This window comes from Budorcas taxicolor, chromosome 18 (assembly GCF_023091745.1).
Source record: "Budorcas taxicolor isolate Tak-1 chromosome 18, Takin1.1, whole genome shotgun sequence".
Taxonomy (NCBI): Eukaryota; Metazoa; Chordata; class Mammalia; order Artiodactyla; family Bovidae; genus Budorcas; species Budorcas taxicolor.
Genome location: NC_068927.1, coordinates 47878761 through 47898837, shown reverse-complemented (window position 1 = coordinate 47898837; position 20077 = coordinate 47878761). Strand labels below are relative to the sequence as shown.

At 50.5% G+C, this 20077-nt stretch overlaps 1 protein-coding gene across 1 annotated transcript; it reads right to left on the bottom strand.

Moving 5' to 3' along the window:
- Window positions 1-827: 827 nt before the first annotated feature.
- Window positions 828-1875, bottom strand: SDHAF1 (succinate dehydrogenase complex assembly factor 1). Its single transcript, XM_052656379.1, has one exon. It carries the CDS (start codon window positions 1814-1816, stop codon window positions 1460-1462), a length of 357 nt encoding a protein of 118 aa, XP_052512339.1. The 5' UTR covers window positions 1817-1875; the 3' UTR covers window positions 828-1459.
- Between the last annotated feature and the right edge of the window lie 18202 nt (window positions 1876-20077).

Here is a 20077-nt window from a genome sequence, read left to right as displayed (position 1 = left end):
CTATTTGAATATCTGCCTCCCCCACTGGGACTGGGGGAGAGACTGTGTTTCTCTTCGGTCCATCCTACCTTTGGAGCTTCCCAGGTGGTGCAGGGGTAAAGAACCTGCCTGCCAGTGCGGGAGACCCAAGAGACGTGGTTTCAATCCCTGGGTTGAGAAGATCCTCTGGAGTAGGAAACAGCAACCCATTCCAGTATTCCTGCCTGGAAAAAACTCTATGGACAAAGGAGCCTCACAGGCTACAGTCCATGGGGTTATAATGAGTCAGACACGACTGAACAGCAGGCATGCCAGGGCATCCTACCTTTGATCTGAGCTCTGAGTTCCTTTCCTGAGATCCTCCTCCTCTCAACTGCTTTTAATGGGTGCAAATACAGCTGAGGGCTACAAAACGCAGCACCTCAGGGAATGTCTAGGGCACGTCCCTGTGGGGGCATGGGAAGAGCTATGTCTGTGGCCTATGGGTCCACCTCTCCTTTCCCACCCCTAGGCCTTGCTAACAGTTCCAGCTTGTAGCTGAGGCTGGACTCCTTAGCAAGGTTTGAGGGTCCCACTACTACTGCAGGGATTACCAGCCAGGCCTCCTCAGCCCCACCATTCCTCTTCCGCCTCACTACCTTCCATTAAGGTGTCAACAGGGGCTTCCTTGGGGGTCAAACCAGGGTGGCTTCCCTCCATGGATCTGCCCAGGAGAAAGAACTATGCTGCTCCAACCAATCTGCCATTCTAGAGGGTTCCCCACACCCATCCCTTGCCAGAGGGTCACTTCTTGATAACCCTCAAAATCCCCCAAACACATCAAATCTTTACCACCACCAACAGGGAAGTAAGCACACCCCCATTTTATTGCCTTTTTGTCCAACAGTCCTGAGCAGGGAAAGGGGCAGGAATCGGGGTGGAGAGGGGGAGGTTTCACCCTCAGAACCATCATGTAGAGGTCTTGAGGGGGTCTTTAACTGATTAGCGGGGTGAGAAACCCCTTACCCCCTTCCTCACCAATCCCAGTTGGTCTCAGTGGAGTAAAGATTTTTCTGAGGGGGTTTCCAGGCTTCTCACCGGTCCATCAGGGCATCGTCCCAAACTCCTCCTCATCTGCTCTTCTCAGAGTTAAGTACAGGAGAGAGGAGTCTCTTTGAGGAGCCGCCAGTGGTATTTCTCAGGGTTCTAGACAAGGGCGTGTCAGTCTCTTTCTGTCCAACAGCGGGGCGTCTTGGCTCCCCAGGCCTTAGGGTAAGCAGCTTTTAGTTTGACAGCCCGCCCCAAGCCTCATTGGTTAAGTCTGACCCGGTACCATACAGCAAGTAAAGCCGGGCATTTCTCGCCATCGCACCCCACGTCCCAGGAGAGCTCTTCAACTACCTCAATCTGTCGATCTAGTTTCTCAAGACCTCTCACTTTCCATCGGGTGGCTCCCCGGTCCTCCAGTCCCCCTGAGCCATCGGCAGAGCCCTTCAGCCGGTCACCGTCCATCCAGCGGGGTCTTCGGTGTCCTTATGCTGTCTAGCGGTCTCCTCCGGTCGTCACCTTCATTAGACAGGGTCCCTGGGGCCCCCGCGCCGTTGGACTCCTCGGTCGGGTCCTGCGTACGGACGAAGGCACCCATGGCCGTGGCGTGGCCCGAGCGTAGCATCTGGAGCTGGCGCCGACCGCGGCGGTACAGGTACTCAATGCGAAGTACGTCTGAGCGTGGCAGGCAGGCGTGCTGCCGGAATTCAGCCCGCACCCGTGCCTCGGCGCCCGGCTTCCCGCGCCCGGCGCGCAACAGCTCGCGGTACAGGCTCAGAACTTGCCTCTGCAACCGGCTGTGCCGGCTCATGGCAGCAGCTGGGCCGCGGGGCACGGAGCTGCGCACCGGAACAGGCGGCAGAAGCGGTGAAACACTGCCCCAGGCACTTCCGCCTCCCGCTCCCAGCTTTGCGGCGCCGTCGCGCCTCATAGGTTGTCGCTGCTGCTACGTCACAATGCTGTGAGTAAGGGGCGGAGCTAATGGTTCACTGGCCCGCCCCACTGGACATCAGTGTCCTTGAGAGGACGGTACTCCTGAGGGCCTGGAGGAGGAGGACGCTGGACGCTGAGACTCTTAGGTTTGGGGTCGGAAGAGACCAGGGGATCCTGACCCGACTCTTGGGTCCTGCGAGTGGAGAGAGCTAGAGGTTAGGGTCCTTGTGTTCCCCAGAGCGCTGGGGGCACTGGGAGAGAGAAGACGGGCACACACGTGGGTTTATCCTCATTTATTAAAGCAACCATGGGAAGCTCCGTGAGTCCCCACTCCCAGAGCAAGTGTACATCGAAGGCCCCCAACCCTTGGGGACGGGAATACCCGGTAAAGTGTTGGGTCACAGCCGGCAGAACAAGCCTCTCGGTGCTGAGAAAATACCGTGGGCTATAAGCCCCCAAACGCAGCCTGTTTGGGCCGGTAACGCTCTCTGCCGACGTGAGTCGGAGCTGAGGGTAGGAGAGGGAGGGGCCTCCCTAGCTGTTAAAGCCGAGTCTAGCCCACAAGGAACTCTTCGACTATGTTGGCACTCCGCAGACCTCCAGGAATTATCAGGTAGTCAGCTGCAGTTCCGTTATAGTTCCCGCAGGCTATTCGGAGGCGGCCTCGTAGCGCTGGGAGGCCCGCAAGGCCACGACCCGCTCAGCACCCTACCAGCACCTACCAGCACCTACCAGCACCTACCGGCACCCGGAGCGTGGGGAACCAGGAAACGATAACCCGGGACCCCTACGCTGGCCCCCGCACATCTGGTCATGGGTTCTTCCGCAGGAGGCTAGGCTAGTCAGGGGCTGAGGAGAGGGCCTGAGTCTGGGAGTCGATCAGTTCAGTTCAGTTCAGTTGCTCAGTCGTCTCCGACTCTGTCACCTCATGGACGCCAGGCTTCCCTGTCCCTCACCAACTCCCAGAGCTTGCTCAAACTCATGTCCATCGAGTAGGTGATGCTATTCAACCATCTCATCCTCTGTCCTCCCCGTCTCCCCCTGCCTTCAATCTTTCCCAGCATCAGGGTTTTTTCTAATGAGTCAGTTGTTCGCATCAGGTGGCCAAAGCATTGGAGTTTCAGCTTCAGCAGCAGTCCTTCCAATGAATATTCAGGACTGATTTCCTTTAGGATTGACTGGTTTGATTTCCTTGCAATCCAAGGGACTCTCAAGAGTCTTCTCCAACACCACAGTTCAAAAGCATCAATTCTTTGGCTCTCAACTTTCTTTATAGTCCAACTCTCACATCTATACATGACTACTGGAAAAACCATAGCTTTGTTTAGATGGACCTTTGTCAGCAAAGTAATGTCCCTACTTACTATGCTGTCTAGGTTGGTCATAGCTTTTCATCCCAGGAGTAAGTGTCTTTTAATTTCATGGCTGAAGTCACCATCTCCAGTGATTTTGGAGCCAAGTCCATGCAATTCTCCAGGCCAGAATACTGAAGTGGATTGCCATTCCCTTCTCCAGGGGATCTTCCTAACCCAGGGATCAAACCCAGGTCTCGAGCATTGCAGGCAGATTCTTTACCAGCTGAGCCACAAGGCGAGCCCTGGGAGTCAATAGGGAGATCTGAAACTGCTGTGATTCCTGCTGGTATCTCTCTGTCAGAAACACATACCAGGTTCTTTGCTAGAGGAATAAGGTCGGATTTGCTTTAAAATCCTACAGCACAAGCAAAACAAAGAGTGGGAGGAAAAGATGAAAGCAAGCATGGCAAAATATTTGTAACTGTAATGGGGTTTCATAACACTATTCTTTTGTGATGCTTGAAATTTTTCATAATAAACACTGTCTCAGAAGGGAACTTTAGAGAGAGGAAAAAAAAAAAGCCTCTGGAAACTGTCACATCTCTCATCTATGTCTTCATAATCTAGTAACTGTTTACTGAGCACGTACTCTGTGCCAGGCACTCTTTCAAGTGCTGTAATATTTTATTTATAAGATAATGTATAACAGTAGGTTAATAAAATGTGTAATATAATATGATGCAATTGGTATTTTAATATATTGTCACCTAATTTATATTATTTTATGTAATCCATTTATTTGAAACTAGTAAATATTTAAAACAGTTTATTAAACATTTAATGTTTTGACTGATATTAAATCCTCATCAACACTCTGATGAGACGGTCTGTACCAATGACTCTTATGAAACCGAGGCCAAAGAAGTAACATAGCCTGCCCAGCTTCACATACCTGGTAAGTGGCAAAGTTAGGTTTTGAACCTCGGGGATCAGATTTCATGACCTCTAGTTTTAACAACTCTGCTACACATACTGAAGGCTTCCCAGCTGGTGCTAGAGGGAAGGAATCCATCTGCTAGTGCAAGAGGCACAGGAGACGTGGGTTCGATCCCTGGGTCAGGAGGATCTCATGGAGGTGGGAGTAGCAGCCCACTCCAGTATTCTTGCCTGCAGAATCCCATGGACAGAGGAGCTTGGTGGGCTACGGCCCAGAGGGTTGCAAAGAGTCAGACACAACCAAAGCAACTTATCATGCATATACGTACTGCCTCTCCAAAGATAAAATAAAAATGGTTACAAGAGCAATCACAGCTCATACTTACTGAGCACTTATGCCAAGCACTTAATATATATTTTCACAGCTACCCTGTATGGTGGGTACTGTTCTTATCACTACTTTTTGTGGATGAGCAAACAGGCATAGAGAGAGGCTGAGTCACTTACCCAAAGCTACACTAGAAGTTTAGGAGACACAGTCAGGAGTCTCTTGACCCTTGAACCAAAGGGTCAAGCTTACCTGTCTGGCTTAGCTTACCTGACAGTTGTGGTTGATGTCCAAGCTGTTCTCTCCCATCCTCCCACCCCTACAGGTAACCCTGAACTCACAGATGATTCTATTTCTCATCATGAGATTTCAGGTTTGTTTTCCCCTTACTAATAAATAGCATTCTGGGACTTCGCCAGTGGTCCAGTGGTTAAGAATCACCTTCCAACGCAGGGGACTTGGGTTTGAACCCTGGTCGAGGAACTAAGATCCCACATGCTGTGAGGTATGGCCAAAAAATTAAGTAAATAAATAAAAACAACAAACAAAGGAGCTCCCAAAACTATCCATTTTGCCTCCCCAGAGCCCAGCTCTGCTGTTGCTCTCCTGCTTTCAAGGGAGCAATGCATCCTCTATCCTGGCATCTCTTCCTGCTGGATTTCCAACCTCTCCTTGTCTGGCTTCTGCCTATCAGCACTGAAACATCCCTGAGTTTCTCCCATCTCAAAATAATATTGATAAAAATTAGTTCTAAGATATCCTTGCCTTCTGGCTCGTCCTAGATCTTATTATTATTTGTTCCATGCCACTGGGGCATGCAGGATCTTAGTTACCCAAACAAGGATCACATCGGTGCCTCCTGCATCGGGAATGTGGAATCTTAACCACTGGAGCTCGAGGGAAGTCCCTTAGCCGATCTTTATTCCCCCCTTTCTGCATGGATACCTTGTCAAGAGAGGTGTCTATGCTTGCTGTCTCCAGCTGTCTCATTCCTCAACCCTGCAGTCCAAGAGCTGCCTCCTGCTGTGTTGTGTGATAGAAGGAGCCTGTGTTTCTGAGTTGGAGGAAATGAGCTGGTTTTACATGGGCTGTTCATGAGAGAGCAGTAAGCTTTTATCAAGTTTAAGTCCCTGTAATGTTGAGCCTCTGTTATAGCTCTTGGCCCCAGAAGTCTAATTAATATAGATGCTAATGAAACCATTTACCTCAGATTGGCACTTGATCCCATGTGCTGGAACTTGAACCCAAGTGGCTGGGCCTTGAGCCCAGCCAAAACCTTGCTTGGGAATCTAACCCATGTGGCTGGGACTCAAGCCAAACCCATGGCACCCAGCCAAAACCCATGGTACCCAGTTCCAGGACCTAATGAAGCTCAGGTTCTTGATGCCTCATCACAGAAAGAATTCAGTGAGAAACAAAGTGATAGGTAAGAAGTGGATTTATTCAGATTCAGGGAGAAGCACACTCCACAGAGTATGGGACATCGCACAGGGCCAGTGTGTGCTTCTTTGAAATGTGGCTTGATTAGTTTTTATAGGTTGGGTAATTTCATATGCTAATGAGTGGGAGGATTATTCCATCTGTTTTGGAGAAGAGGTGGAGATTTCCACCGGTCACTGTTCTGATGCACAATTCCTTGCAGTGGCCCAATTTCTTGGTCTTTTAACAGTGCCTTGGAACTGTCATGGTGCCTCTGGGTGTGTCATTTCACTTGCTGATTGAGGATCAAGGTCTAGTCTTGTCTGCCATCTTGGTTCCATTTGATTCTAATCAGTTTATGTTGTGTCCTTGGTTGATATCTTTCTTTCAGAAGTTTTGTCCTGCCCTTTCCCCTCCTGTTATGCTAACACAGAAAAAGGAAAAGGCAGGGATGAAAGATGGAAACTTGAGTCCTAGTGACATCGTTTGAGTCCCCAAATCCAGCCCTGTCTGGAAGCCTCTACTTTACCCAAAGAAAAGTAGATATATTTCCTGTTGTATTTAAGATAGTCGGCATCATTTTCTGTCAGTTACAACTGAAAGTCTTATTGATATGGTGTCCTGAAAGTATTTTGATAAGATATGGGAGACTCTATGCCCACCCACCCAGGCCTGGGGATCTCTCTTACAGGCATGTCACATCCCTTGTGGAAGCAGCCCCAGTGGTCTTGGGACACACAATCTGTGCCATCAAAGATGATGCCAGGGTCACACAGCCCTCATGGCATCAGAACAGTGAGCAGGGCTTGTTGCAGAGAAGCCAATTCTGACTGCATATTGGAAACTGTTTCTTTGACTTGCTTTTTGTTGCTTTTGTTATTTTGCAAACTCTGGGAGATAGTGAAGGACAGGGAAGCCTGGCGTGCTGCAGTCCATGGGGTCGCAAAGAGTTGGACATGACTGAGCCACTGAACAACAACAAGCCTGCCTCAGAAGACCCTGCCCCTCTTCCTGACTGTAAACTAAAGTGCTTTTGTTCAGCTTATAGAGAGATAATCTGACCTTACCCATCTGTGAATAGCTACAATAAAAAGAAGAGATTAACACACCCCTTCCAAAGGTTGGCCATTCCTGGAGATGTTTTGCAAGACTAAAGATTCTTTCATTTCACTTCCCCACTGCCTCTCCCTCTCTATTCTGCCTTTTGATTTTCGTTCCTCATCACCCCTCTCTCTGGCTCTGTAAAGAACCTGGCATCCAGATCCCAACAAGATGGTTACTCTGAGACATTAGTCTGCCATCTTCTTGGTCAGCTGGCTTTTCGAATAAATTCATATTCCTTGCCTCAACACCTTGTCTCTTGGATTTATTGGCCTGTCGTGCAGCAAGCAGAGTGAGTTTGGACTCAGTAACAGGCTGAGAGGCAGGACATGGACCCCATGACAGGGCCATGCACAGTGGCTTCAGGTGGACAAGTGAGGACTGCAGGTGGATGGCAAAGGTGAGCGCTTGGACTCCCAAGCTTACTTTTCCAATCTTACTGCCTCCTACCCCGAGTCAGGCTAGCTTCCTAGTGATGTTTTCCAACCTCCACAACTTTGCAGTTATGGTTCCCTTTCCCTTCCTTGCATGGCCCGCCTACGCACACTCCTCAGCCAGTTCCATCAATATCAGGTCTTCTCTGATTCCCATCGGGAGAGGAGACTCTTCCTGCTGGCCCACAACTTGCCTAGCATGCATCCCCGGCCCAGCCAGAGCACTCACAGCAAAGTTGGGGGCGCCTCCAGAACATCATGGGAATCCCAGACTCCTAATGACCCTGCAGTGTAGGCTGAGATGTAAAGAGGAGACAGATGGTGAAGAAAAGAGACGGGCACAAAAGAAAGAAAGACCTTGGGACTTTGTTGGCGGTCCAGTGGCTAAGACTCTGTGCTCCCAATACAGGGGGCCAGGTTCCATCCTTGCTCAGGGAACTAGATTCCACATGGCACAACTAACAGCCCCTATGCCCCAACTAAAGATTTCGCATGCAGCAACAAAGATGGAACTTTGTTGCCTCAACTAAGACTTGGCACAGCCAGATAAATAAATACCAAAAACAAAATGACAAAAACACCCATAAAGACCATGTTAAACTGCTGTCCCTCCAGATCTGGCCACTTCTTCAAATCTAGTCATTGCTCTTTTCCAAGTCTTCTTCACCTGGCCCTGCCCACCAAGGCCTAAACTTCTCCACTGCATGCACGTGGCCACACAGGCTGGGGCAGAGGAGCCTGCGGACCAGGCCACAGCCTGGCATCTCTGCCAACTTCCAGGTGTTGCGCAAGGGCACTGAGGGGCTGCTTGGGCTGCCTGGGTCATGAGGTCAACATAGGTAGGATCCTGTAGGGCCTCAGCAGTGTCACGTGCACCAGGGTGTCCCAATCTTAGGTCAGAGAGAGGCTGAAGTGGGTGTCTATGCAGGGCAGGCAGCCTGGCAGTAGGTGAGGAGGCTGCAGTCCTGAATGAAGGGCGGTGATTCCAGAATTCCCTTCACCAACTGCGAGGGACTGCGGTCAGCAGACTCTTCTGGAAATGTCACTGAAGGATCAGAGAGGGATCAAGGAGAACATTGGTGGTTCATTAAGGGGCATTTAGTCATTAGGGATCAAAGGAGAATTCAATGGGAGGTCAGTTGGAGGAGAAATGGAGGGTCAATAAAGGATCCAATGGGGGATCAATGGTAGAGTGGTCAGAATTAATGAGGGGTCAGTAGAAGACCAATGAGGGGGGGAAAGAATAATTAAGGAGTTGGTGGGGAGGGGTCAGTGAGGGAGCAAGGGGAGGATCACAAAGAGGACAAACAGAGGCAGTGGAAGGACAGATCCATGCGTCACTGAGGATCAGGAGAAGACTTAGGTGGCTTTGGGTGGCAATGGGAGGACTTAGCTCGTGGGTACGTTGGGGTAGATTCAGAAAGTAAACTGATGAATTAATGTGACACTATGAAAGGCTCACTGGAGCCCACCAGGCTCCTCTTCCATGGGGATTCTCCAAGCAAGAATACTGGAGCAGGCTGCCAGGCTTTTCTCCCAACCCAGGGATCCAACCCCCATCTCTTATGTCTCTTGAATTGACAGGTATGTTCTTTACCACTAGCGCCACTGGGAAGCCTTCAATGAATAAGATACTACATCAAAGAGGCTCAATTCGGATACCAGAAAGGCGTGAGAATTCAATGCAAGAGTCAATATCAATAGGAAGATGAATGGGAAGATCCACAGGGGTGTAAATGATCAGTCAAAGACTCAAAAAAGAGTTAATTAGAGAGTGACAGGAGTCTCAAGGGTAGTAAATAAAAACAAGTGAGAGTCAGTGGGAAGTAGTCCACAAGCAAGTCAGTGAGGAGGGGAGTCAGTAGCCATTGGTGGGGGGCGGTGAATGGGGCCCCTGGGGTATCCGAGTGGACATCTTTGAAGACCAGTGGGAGAGTCAATAAAGGGACAACAGCAGGAAAAAAAGGGGTCACTATGGATTTTGGGGGTAGTGGGGACAGTACAGGGTGGGGGTCAGTGGACCTTTGAAACCTCACCCCTCTGTGGTTGAGATCTTTCAGACTCATGTCTGGTGTCAGAACACAGGTTCAGAGGGTCAGACCCTTGGTGCAGCCACATGGCATCAAACCCAGACTGAAATTGTCATGGACTGTGCCACGGAGACACGCCAGGCGGTAGACAGAGGCGCCAGGGAATTCACAGTGGGCTCCTTCGAATGTGTGGAAGTAGAAGTCTCCCATGGCAGAAGAGACCAGTGGCTCCTCCAGGACAGTGGGGCTGGGTGGGGACTAGGCTAAGAGGCAGTGGTACCAGCCACCTGTGGCAGCCTTGCAGTGACCATAGCACTTCTCAGGCCAGCACTGGGGCTTGCTGCTCACAGGGCACCAGTGGCCAGGTGGTAGCCACACTGAATACAATTGTCTGTCCAGAAAGTGCAACTTGGCAGAGGAAGCAGGAGCAGTGGGCACAGGGCATGCGTCAGCCCTGCGGCAGAAGATGACCAAGTGGGCACCGGCAGGGGCATGGGGGCAGCTCTAGTGCTCTGCAGCTGTGAGGTTGGTGCATATGGTTGGTTAGACAGTGCCACATGGCACAAAGCTGGTGTTAGGTGGGCTGGGGAGCAATGGTGGGGAAATCAGCTGTGAAGCCATGGGGCCCAGAGCGGGAGCCAAGTAGATGTGGAGGTTAGGGACCCATGAGTCCCAGGAGTCTGAGTCACAGTCTGCTCCTTCCCAGCACCCGGAAGTCATGTGCTAATCTCTGACCCCTCAGGCCCCTGGTCACCTTGCAATTGACAGCCTAAGAGTCCATCTGTGATGCCACAGACCTCCTTCGTAGGGCAGCTGCAGGGGTCCCAGGTCACACCTTCCCCTAGTTGGCAGGTATAGGAGGAGCAATTCTTTCTTTTTTAATTAAAAAAATTTTTTTTAATTTCTTTATGTTTGGCTACGCTGGGTCTTCATTGCTGTGCACAGGCTTTCTCTAGTTACGGCGAGTGGGGACTAGTCAGTAGTTGCGGTGCACAGGCTTCTCATGGCAGCGGTTTCTCTTGTTGCAGAGCGCAGGCTGTAGAGCATGGGCTCAGTAGTTGTAGTTGTGGTGCACAGGCTCAACTCTCCAAGGCCTGTGAAATCTTCCCCAACCAGGGATCGAACCTGTGTCTCCCATGTTGGCAGGCAGATTCTTATCCTCTGTATCACTGCTGCTGCTGCTGTTGCCAAGTCGCTTCAGTCGTGTCCGACTCTGTGCCACCCCATAGATGGCAGCCCACCAGGCTCCCCCATCCCTGGGATTCTCCAGGCAAAAACACTGGAGTGGGTTGCCATTTCCTTCTCCAATGCATGAAAGTTAAAAGTGAAAGTGAAATCACTCAGTCGTGTCCAACAATTAGTGACCCCGTGGACTGCAGCGTTCCAGGCTCCTCCATCCATGGGATTTTCCAGGCGAGAGTACTAGAGTGGTAGGGACGTCCTAAAGATTTTTTTTTTGATGTGGACCATTTTTAAAGACTTCATTGAACTTGTTACAATATTGCTTCTGTTTGATGTTTTCTCGGTTTTTTTGGCCAGGAGGCAAGTGGGATTTCAGCTCCCCGACTAGGGATCAAACCCCTACCCACTGCACTGGAAGGTGAAGTCTTAACCACTGGACCACCAGGGAAGGCCCAAAATTCAGTTCCAACTTAGTGTTATTGTTGTTATTGTTTGGCCACACGTGCAGCTTGCAGGACCCAAGTTCCCTAACCAGGGATCGAACCCATGCCCCCTGCAGTGGGAGTGTGGAGTCCTAACCACTAGACCGCCAAGGAATTCCTCTAAGAGAAGCAATTCTTTAACAGGACAGTCTGGCCAGGCTGTGGAGGAAGGGAGGAGAGTGAAAGGGGAGGTGGTACTAAAGGGAGGGTATGCCTAGAGGTTCTGACATGAGGCCCATTCAAGAAAGTGCATGGAGATTAGAGGCAAAGTGGAAGGCTCCAAGTGAGACTAACAAGGACCCAAGAGGATGCTCCCAGGGAAGTTCTGGCCATTGTGGAGGCAAGAACAGTGGTCCACAGGGATGCAGTCGCCCCCTACCTGGAAGAATCCATCCTCACACTCAGAGCCCTCATCCCAGGGAGCAGGAAGCTGCACCACCCCCTGAACACTCGGACAGGCCATAGGGCAAGGGTTCCTCACAAGATGCAGAGGCTCTTTGAGGGTGGGGCAGGAGTGGGGGAGGCTGCATGGCTGGAGAGACACGCTTGCCAGGCTCAGACAAGCCAGAGGCCTACCCTCCATCCAACAGCACCCCGAGGCTGCATGGTTCTGTTGAGAACTCCCCTTGGATCAATCATAACAGCAAAAATAACCCAATGAGCAGTGTCTACATACCATACCATGTGCCAGCTACTTTAACAGGTCCTAGATATGACTGAAGCGGCTTCTCTGTTCATTGTCTTTGGGGGTTTTTTGGCCTACCACTCACCCCAGCCTCTACTGAAAGGGTTGACCATCCCTTGAATCATCAAATGACTCTACCTCTTATCTACCTGTTTGGGCCTGTGGGGAACCTGGCAGTAGACTCTAGCGGTGGCTGTCTTTTCTGTCCTCCCATCCTTTAAAAAAAATACAAAAAAAAAAAAAATGAAAACATCTATTTATTTGGCTGTAACAGGTCTTAGTTGCAGCACTCAGGAGCTTCGATCTTCATTGTCGCATGCAGGATCTTTAGTTGCAGCATGTGAGCTCTTAGTTGCAGCATGTGATATCTAGTTCCCTGGCCAGGGATTGAACCTGGGTCTCCTGCATTGGGAGTGCAGATTGTTAGCCACTGGACCACCAGGGAAGTCCTCTCCCATCCTTCTGACAATGATACCTCTACCTCCTTTCTGACAGTCACCCATCCTTATTTCCAACATGCAGATTGAGATGACTCCACACCCAGGCTCCAGAGATGGGTACAGGAATCAGAGCTGGCTAATCAGACTATTCCTCCCTCCTCTGGGCCCCAGTAGTTGGTCAAGCAAAATCTATGAGTGGGGACTCTAGGACTTTGGCAACTAGTGGGGGAAAGGTGTTACATTTTGGGAGAGGGCTATAAAGCTGTTAGAATTGTCCTCCTGTTGTTGCAGAAGCCTTGCTGCTACCATAGGGGAAGAATTTGCTTGAGAACAAAGCTAACACACAGAGAGGAGGGCTCCCCTAATAGCTCAGATGGTAAAGCATCCGCCTGCAATGCTGGAGACCCAAGTTCAATCCCTGGGTTGGGAAGATCCCCTGGAGAAGGAAATGGCAACCCAGTGCAGTATCCTTGCCTGGAAAATTCCATGGACAAAGGAGCCTGGTGGGCTATAGTCCATGAGGTCACAAAGAGTCAGACACAGCTGAGTGACTAACATACACACACAGAGAAAGGAAGGGAAAACCAGGACAAAGAAGAGAGAGAAAGAAACAGATTTCTTCTAACTGCAATTGAAAATTCTTAATCTAGCTAAGCCTGAAGATAGAAATACCTTCTGTCTTTGCAGCTATATGTGCTTCAAATCCTTTTTTTTTTTTTTAATTACCCCAGTTTAGGATTTTGACACTGCCAGTAAGAGGCCTGCCTGACATATTGGCCACACCATGTCCCCACGACTCCACCTCTGCCACAGCCGGTTGGGCCAAGGCTGGACAAATGACCATGGCCGACAGAGGTAGGGGTGGTCATCAATCTATAACTAAAAAGCAAGCCAAACAAGTTCCCCCCAGGGTGCATTTGAACTAGAGGCAGGAAGGGGTCAGACAGGGATGGACACTGACACAGAAAGTCAGAATGGAGCCAAGAGACCGTGAGGAACATGGAGAAGAAACGTGGACAGAAAGACTCAAAGTTGATGAGAGTCTGTTCAATAAGTGAACAAATGTTCAGATGCCAGCTAATTCATTTTCTAAAATATATATATATTTATTTATCTGTCTATTTTTGGCCACCCTGGGCCTCTGCTGCTTTGGGGCTTCTCTCTAGTTGTGGTGAGTAGTGGCTATTCTATTCTCTGGTTGCAGTGCTCGGGTTTCTCTTTTTGTGGAGCACTGGCTCTAGAGCACAAGGGCCTCAAGTAGTTGCAGCTCCCGAGCTATAGAGCACAGTCTCAATAATTGCGGTGCACGGGCTTAGTTGCTCTGTGGCACGCGGGATCTTCCCTGACTAGGGATCGAACCCATGTCTCCTGCATTGGCAGGCAGATTCTTTACCACTGAGCCACCAGGGAAGCCCAGCTGAGTCATTTTCTAGGTGTAGGACCCTGGGCAAATTCCTTAACCATCAATGCCTTGGTTTCCCTCATTCATAACATGTACCTGCCTGATGGGACTGTTGGGAGAATTAATTAAGGTAATAGAAGGCGTGTGTGTGTGTGTGTGTGTGTGTGTGTTTTAGTCGCTTAGTGGTATCTGACTCTTTGTGACCCCGTGAACCTTAGCCCTCAAAGCTCCTCTGTCCATGGATTCTCCAAACAATAATACTGGAGTGGGTTGCCGTTCTCTTATCCAGGGGATCTTCCTGACTCAGTGATGGAACCTACGTCTCCTGCATTGGCAGGTGGATTCTTTACCATCTGAACCACCATGGAAGCCCAATAGAAGGCTTAGCACTGAGCAAGCACTCTATAAAGTTAGTCCCCTTTTCATGTTACTACTGGAACTATTTTTACATTATTGTTAGAAAGATACTAAAGCATAGAGGGTTCAGGAGGATTCTGGAGTCAGGCAGAAAGGCCAGTTCTGCTGCTTGCAGCTGAGATCTGGGGAAGCACTTAGCTTCTCTGTGCTTCCTCACCAGAGAAAAGAGATGACGATTGACCTTATCTCCTAGTGCGGTTCAAAGGTGCAGTAAGCTGATTTGGAACGGGTCAAACAGAAGTTCTGATCTCCTAAAGGGGTTGTTACAAAAGGATGCTGGGTCCCATCCCAGCATTTCTGAGTCAGTAAGTCTGGGGCAGTCTGCATTGTAGACAGGCCCTGTATTGCTGCTGCTGCTTGTCTAGGGACAATAATTTGAGAACCAGAATGGGTGTTTTGTAAATACAGCCATGAGAGAAAATCAGATCTGTTTTCCCAAGGAGAGTGTGGGCAGAATTCGGTCCTGTTTGGCACTGTATCTCATTCGTGGGCCTGGCACATGGTGGCTCTCCCTACCATCTGCAGGATGATGGAAGACCAGACCTGGTTCTGCACCGCCAACCCCCCTGGTGATGGCTCACAGCAAAAGCCAAGTGTCCTTCAGGGCCACACACAGACGCCAATCATTTGGCAAGTGGCCGTGGAGGCCTGTGGGCAGGCACGGAGCACTTGGTTCCCATGGGCATGACCCTTGTCGGCCACAACCCTTGTCAGCCACACAGGCCAGGAAGAACTCTGGTGGCAAGTATGGGTGGCAGGGTGCCAGCAGGCCTCTGGGATCATACAGGAGGCTGCAGGTGCTATGTCTGTGCCCCTGTCCTTGGTGGCTGGTGGCGTCTGGGCAGGGACACAGGCCTGCATGCAGCTGCAGCTTCAGCCCCACGCAAGTGTCCAGAGTGCATAGGAATAGTGTAGTGTGCAGGTACAGTGAGCCTGGGGAAAGAATAGCAATGGAGGGTTACTTGGTGGCAAGTGGTTGCCGGAGTCTCACTCCCAACTTTTGGGGCTGGAATATGACATCTGGGGCCCTGTGGAGGTAAGGGCTGGGAAACTTCACTTGTGCAGAGCTGAAGCGAACCCTCAAAGAGGTAAATGCTAGGTGGACCATCCATGGATCAGAGGCACAGCTGGTCAGTATGAACTTAGGTTGGGAAAGGCCTTGGGGGCTGGACTATGACCAAGTCTGAGTTCCTAAATAGGTAAGAGTTGAGTAACTGCACCACAATCAGGGCTGAGAAGTGAGAAGGATGAGAGCTGGAGGCTGGACTTCCGTCAGAATTGGGCTTTAGGGTGGGCAAGGTTGAGGGTCTGGATCATGATGGGGAGGAGGGGATGGTTGGAGGCTGGCAGTGGGAAGCACAAGGTCTCAGGGACTACATTGTGCAGGGAGGGGCTGGCATCCTGAGATGGGCAACAAGGAGCTGAAGTTGCCCTGCAAGGGTCAGGAATGGGGCCAAGCCCTGCCTATGAGGGAAGATGAAGAGGTTGGGCTGAGGCCTTGGACCCTTGCTCCATAGACCCAGTTCCTGCCAGGGAAAAACTTGGCCACCCAGCAACAGGCTGGTTTCACAGCAGACAGTTAACATCAGGCAGGGTCCAGTGCCCAGGCATATGTCTACGGTGCAACCTTGGGTTTAGGGTAGGAAGCTCATGGGCTGGGTGGAAGGTTCTCAGGGGGTCAAGAGGATATCACATGTGTGCGCAAAGTGGGCTGGGGTGCTGGTGGTTGGCAGGGTGACACAGGATGGAGGCAGAACTTGCCAGCAGCATCCAGGCACCCAGCCAGGGAATCCACCCAGAAGCTACGGCTGAAGGCCCAGGCCAGTGCATCCTCAGGCAGCATGATGCCTCCTAGAATGGAGGTTTTCCAGCCCCCAACTCTGGTAATCTTCACCCGACAGGTCAAGTTTTGATCTTTAGAAGCCAGCAGGTAAGTACGTAAAATTCAGGCCATGGGATGCGGAACTCTCACTCCGGTTGCCTAGAGGACATTTCCATCCACCAAATCCAGGGGTCCTGCCTTTTAGAACTCAGTAGTTCTGCACCCCAGGAACCAGAAGTCTTCACCCTCAGGGCCCACAGACTCCAAACCCAAGACCTAGTGTTTCAACCCTCAGAACCCAGAAGTCCCGTACTCCCAGTGGGGAGAAGTCTCCATCTCAGACCCAAGGATTCCAGCCTCCGGAGCCTCAGCAGTCACACCCCTAGGACCCAGAAGCTGTCCCACCCCTGGATCCCTGGAGTTTTGCCCCAGCAACTGACTCCAGTATCAAGGAGAAGGTTAGTCGCTCAGTCGTGTCCGACTCTTTGTGACCCCATAGACTGCAGCCCACCAGGCTCCTCTGTCCATGAAATTCTCCAGGTAAGAATACTGAAGTGGGTAGCCATTCCCTTCTCCAGGGTATCTTCCTGACCCAAGGATCGAATCTGGGTCTCCTGCATTGCAGGCAGACTCTTTACTGTCTAAGCCACCAGGAAAGCCCCCAGTATCGAGGAGTGTCGCTTTTAAATTCCAGAACCCCTTCCTTCCTAAGGTTCTCTCACTATAGCCAACCTGGAATCTCGACAGGTTGACACTGACACCCAGACGCTGACAGGCCAGCCCACAGACATGGAGGGCCATGCAAAGCACAAATCGGTAATTTGAGAAGAGAGATCCAAGCACTGCTGCTGGTCTCGAAGGGTTGAGGCGGCATCATGTCGTGGCAGCAGCTAAAAAGCCGGTTCAGAGCCACCTGGGCAGGACAGGGTCCCGGGGGCTCCAGTGGGGCCCCAGGCCTGGCTCAGGGCACAGCCTAGGGGGGCTGGCCCAGGCCATCAGGTGGCTGCAGGGCCCAATTGTGCAAGGAGGCACAGTGCAGGCAGCTCCTGCTCCAGACCTGCCTCTGCCCCTAGTCAGGAGCTGTGGAAATACAATCACGCTTCCTGATACTGAGGGTCAAGGCAATCACAGCTGCTGTTGGTCCACCTGCGAGGTGACCTAAGCGTAGGGCCACCAGAAAGGCTGCATTCCCAAGCATCTGGGGAGGGGTGAGGGATGGAAGTTGGTGGGGGGTTGAATGTTGGGGTACTGGGGCTTTGGGAGGTCTCACCCTCATCTATTAACCAGGAGTCTTGTTTTCGGTATCCAGTTCCATCCCCATGCAAAACTCAGAAACCCTCCTCTGAGGAAACCAGGTAAGTTGTTTCACTAAAGAACTAGGAGTGCCCACCTCCTCCAGTTAATGGGAGAGCCTTCGGCCAGGACCTAAATATCTCTCCTCCAATTATCAAGAGCCTCCACCAAGACCTTCCAGATGAGAGAGTCTCCCTTCTCCCAACCTATGATTTCCCTCTTTTTTTTTGTCCCCCACCTCATCCCCTAGAAGCTTCCCTGGTCACCTTGTACTCTCCTTCGCTGCCCTCTTTCTGGTCCAGCCCTCATCCTCTCCTGCCCGGACAATTGCAGCGACCTCCTCACTGCTCTCCCAGCAGTTCCTCCATCAGCCCCATAGACTGTTCCCTACATGGCGCCACAAGGATCCTATTTACATGCAAGGGATGTCTCAACCCTCCTCTGCACAAAATCTGTCCTTGACCCCGACCTTACATAGTATAAAAGCCGAAGTTACTGCAAGAGCCCACATGGCCGTCCACAATCTGAATCCCATAATCTCCTCCTTTGCTAGGTATCACGATCCCTCTACTTCAGCCTGGACTTCTTGCTGTTCCTCTCACATGGGTGGCAGATTTTCACTTTAGGCACTTGCTGTTCCCTCTGCCTGGAATGCTCTTTTCTCAGATATCCACATGGCTCTCTCCCTCACTTCCTTTGAGATTTGGCTTAAGTTGCATCCCTCCTATTTAAAACTGTACTCTCAGAAATCCTGATCACACTTTCGTTGCTCTATTTTTTCTCTTTAACATGTATCATCTCCTAACATGGGCTTCCCAGGTGGCTCAGTGGTAAAGAATCTGCCTGCCAATGCAGGAGATACAAGAGACAAAGGTTTGATCCTTGGGTCAGGAAGATCCCCTGGAGAAGGGACTGGCAACCCACTCCAGTATTCTTGCCTGGAAAATTCTGTGGACAGAGGAGCCTGGCAGACTATAGTCCATGGAGCCGCAAAGAGTCAGACACAACTGAACGACCGAGCGCACACACAGCACACGCACACATACACACACACAGCACACGCACACACACACGTCTTCTAATATACTCTACTATTAACTAAACAGTTATTGTTTATATCTCTCCAGTGGAATATAGGCATCATGAGAACAAGGGTTTTTTTTTTTTTAATTATTTGTTTAGCTGTGCTGGGTCTTAGCTGTGGTACGTGGTATCTTTGATCTTCACTGCAGCATGCAAACTCTTCGTTGTGGTATGCTGGATCTAGTTCACTGGCCAGGGATCACACCCAGGTTCCCTGCACTGGGAGAACAGAGTCTTAGACCCTGGACCCCCAGGGAAGTCCCAAGAACAAGGGTTTTTTTTCTGTCTTGGTTACTGATATGTCCTCAGTTTCTTGAACAAGTTCTTGTACCTAATAATAAAACATTCCTTAATCAAAGAAGGAACTCAGGAGTCAGGTCCCTGGGAGATGAGGGCCCACGTGGTGAGAGTAAACCTTGGGAGCTCTGAGAATTTGAGGGTGCTGGATACCTGGAACGGAGACTGTTAGGTGCTGGGGACCCCTGAGGGCACTTGGGGAGCTCCTGACTCCTGAGTGGCAGGGTGAGCTCTCAAGGGGTGTGGAAGGGAGTATGGACCATCATGGGTTCACATATCGGGTCTTAGCATCATACACTTTCTGAGCTTTCCTTATATTATCTCATTTAACCCTCACTACAGCCCTATGGGTTGTTGTTGTTCACTTATCATTGTTGAGTTGTGTCTGACTCTTTGTGACCCCATGGACTGCAGAACACCAGGCTTCCCTGTCCCTCACTATCTCCTGCCGTTTGCTCAGACTCATGTCCATTGAGTCGATGATGCCTTTCAACCATCTCATCCTCTGTCGCCTCCTTCTCCTCCTGTGTGCCCTCAATCTTTCCCAGCATCAGGGTCTTTTCCAATGAGTTGCCTCTTTGCATCAGGTGATGAAAGCATTGGAGCTTCTGCATCAGTCCTTCCAATGAATATTCAGGGTTGATTTCCTTTAGGATTGACTAGTTTGATCTTTATATCATCCCAGTTTCACAGATGAAGAAGCAGCAGACCCAGAGAGGTTAAATAATTTGCCCAAGGTCATATAAATGAGTGGTCAAGTTGGGATTTGAACCCAGACCATCTGGCTCCAGAGTCCACTGTCTATTTATAGTGCTGAAAGGTAGCTTTGTACATCCATAACATCCATCAGTTTGCCCCTGATTAAATATATAGTCTTGGAGAAGGCAATGACAACCCACTCCAGTACTCTTGCCTGGAAAATCCCATGGACGGAGGGAGGAGCCTGGAAGGCTGCAGTCCATGGGGTCATGAAGAGTCAGACATGACTGAGCGACTTCACTTTCATGCACTGGAGAAGGAAATGGCAACCCACTCTAGTGTTCTTGCCTTGAGAATCCCAGGGACGGGGGAGCCTGGTGGGCTGCCATCTATGGGGCTGCACAGAGTTGGACATGACTAAAGTGACTTAGCAGCAAATATATAGTCTAGCCCCCACAACTTTCCAACCAGAGAAATGTCTGGAAACCTTCCCTGAGGAAAAATTTGGGACATGCCAGTGGCTGCATGTGGCCTTGGGATATGGCCAAAGCTCAGAATTTGGAGGTTCCAGATGCCAGTGTTAGGGGAAAATAAAAATAGCCGAAACATTCCTCAGTGACACTTAGCATGAGCTGGACTTGGTCCCAAGTGCTTTCCCTACGTTAACTTGTTCCCACTTCACAAGAGCCTGACGGAGTAACTGCTAGAAGTCCACGGTCCCTTATCTACAATTCCCCGATGCAAAAGTGGTCTGAAGACTGAAAGATGTGTTTTGTGTTGGATGTTAAAACTAA

Excerpts from the sequence above, each read along its gene's own strand:
- SDHAF1 (XM_052656379.1), bottom strand. The coding sequence starts at position 1,816 with ATGAGCCGGCACAGCCGGTTGCAGAGGCAAGTTCTGAGCCTGTACCGC.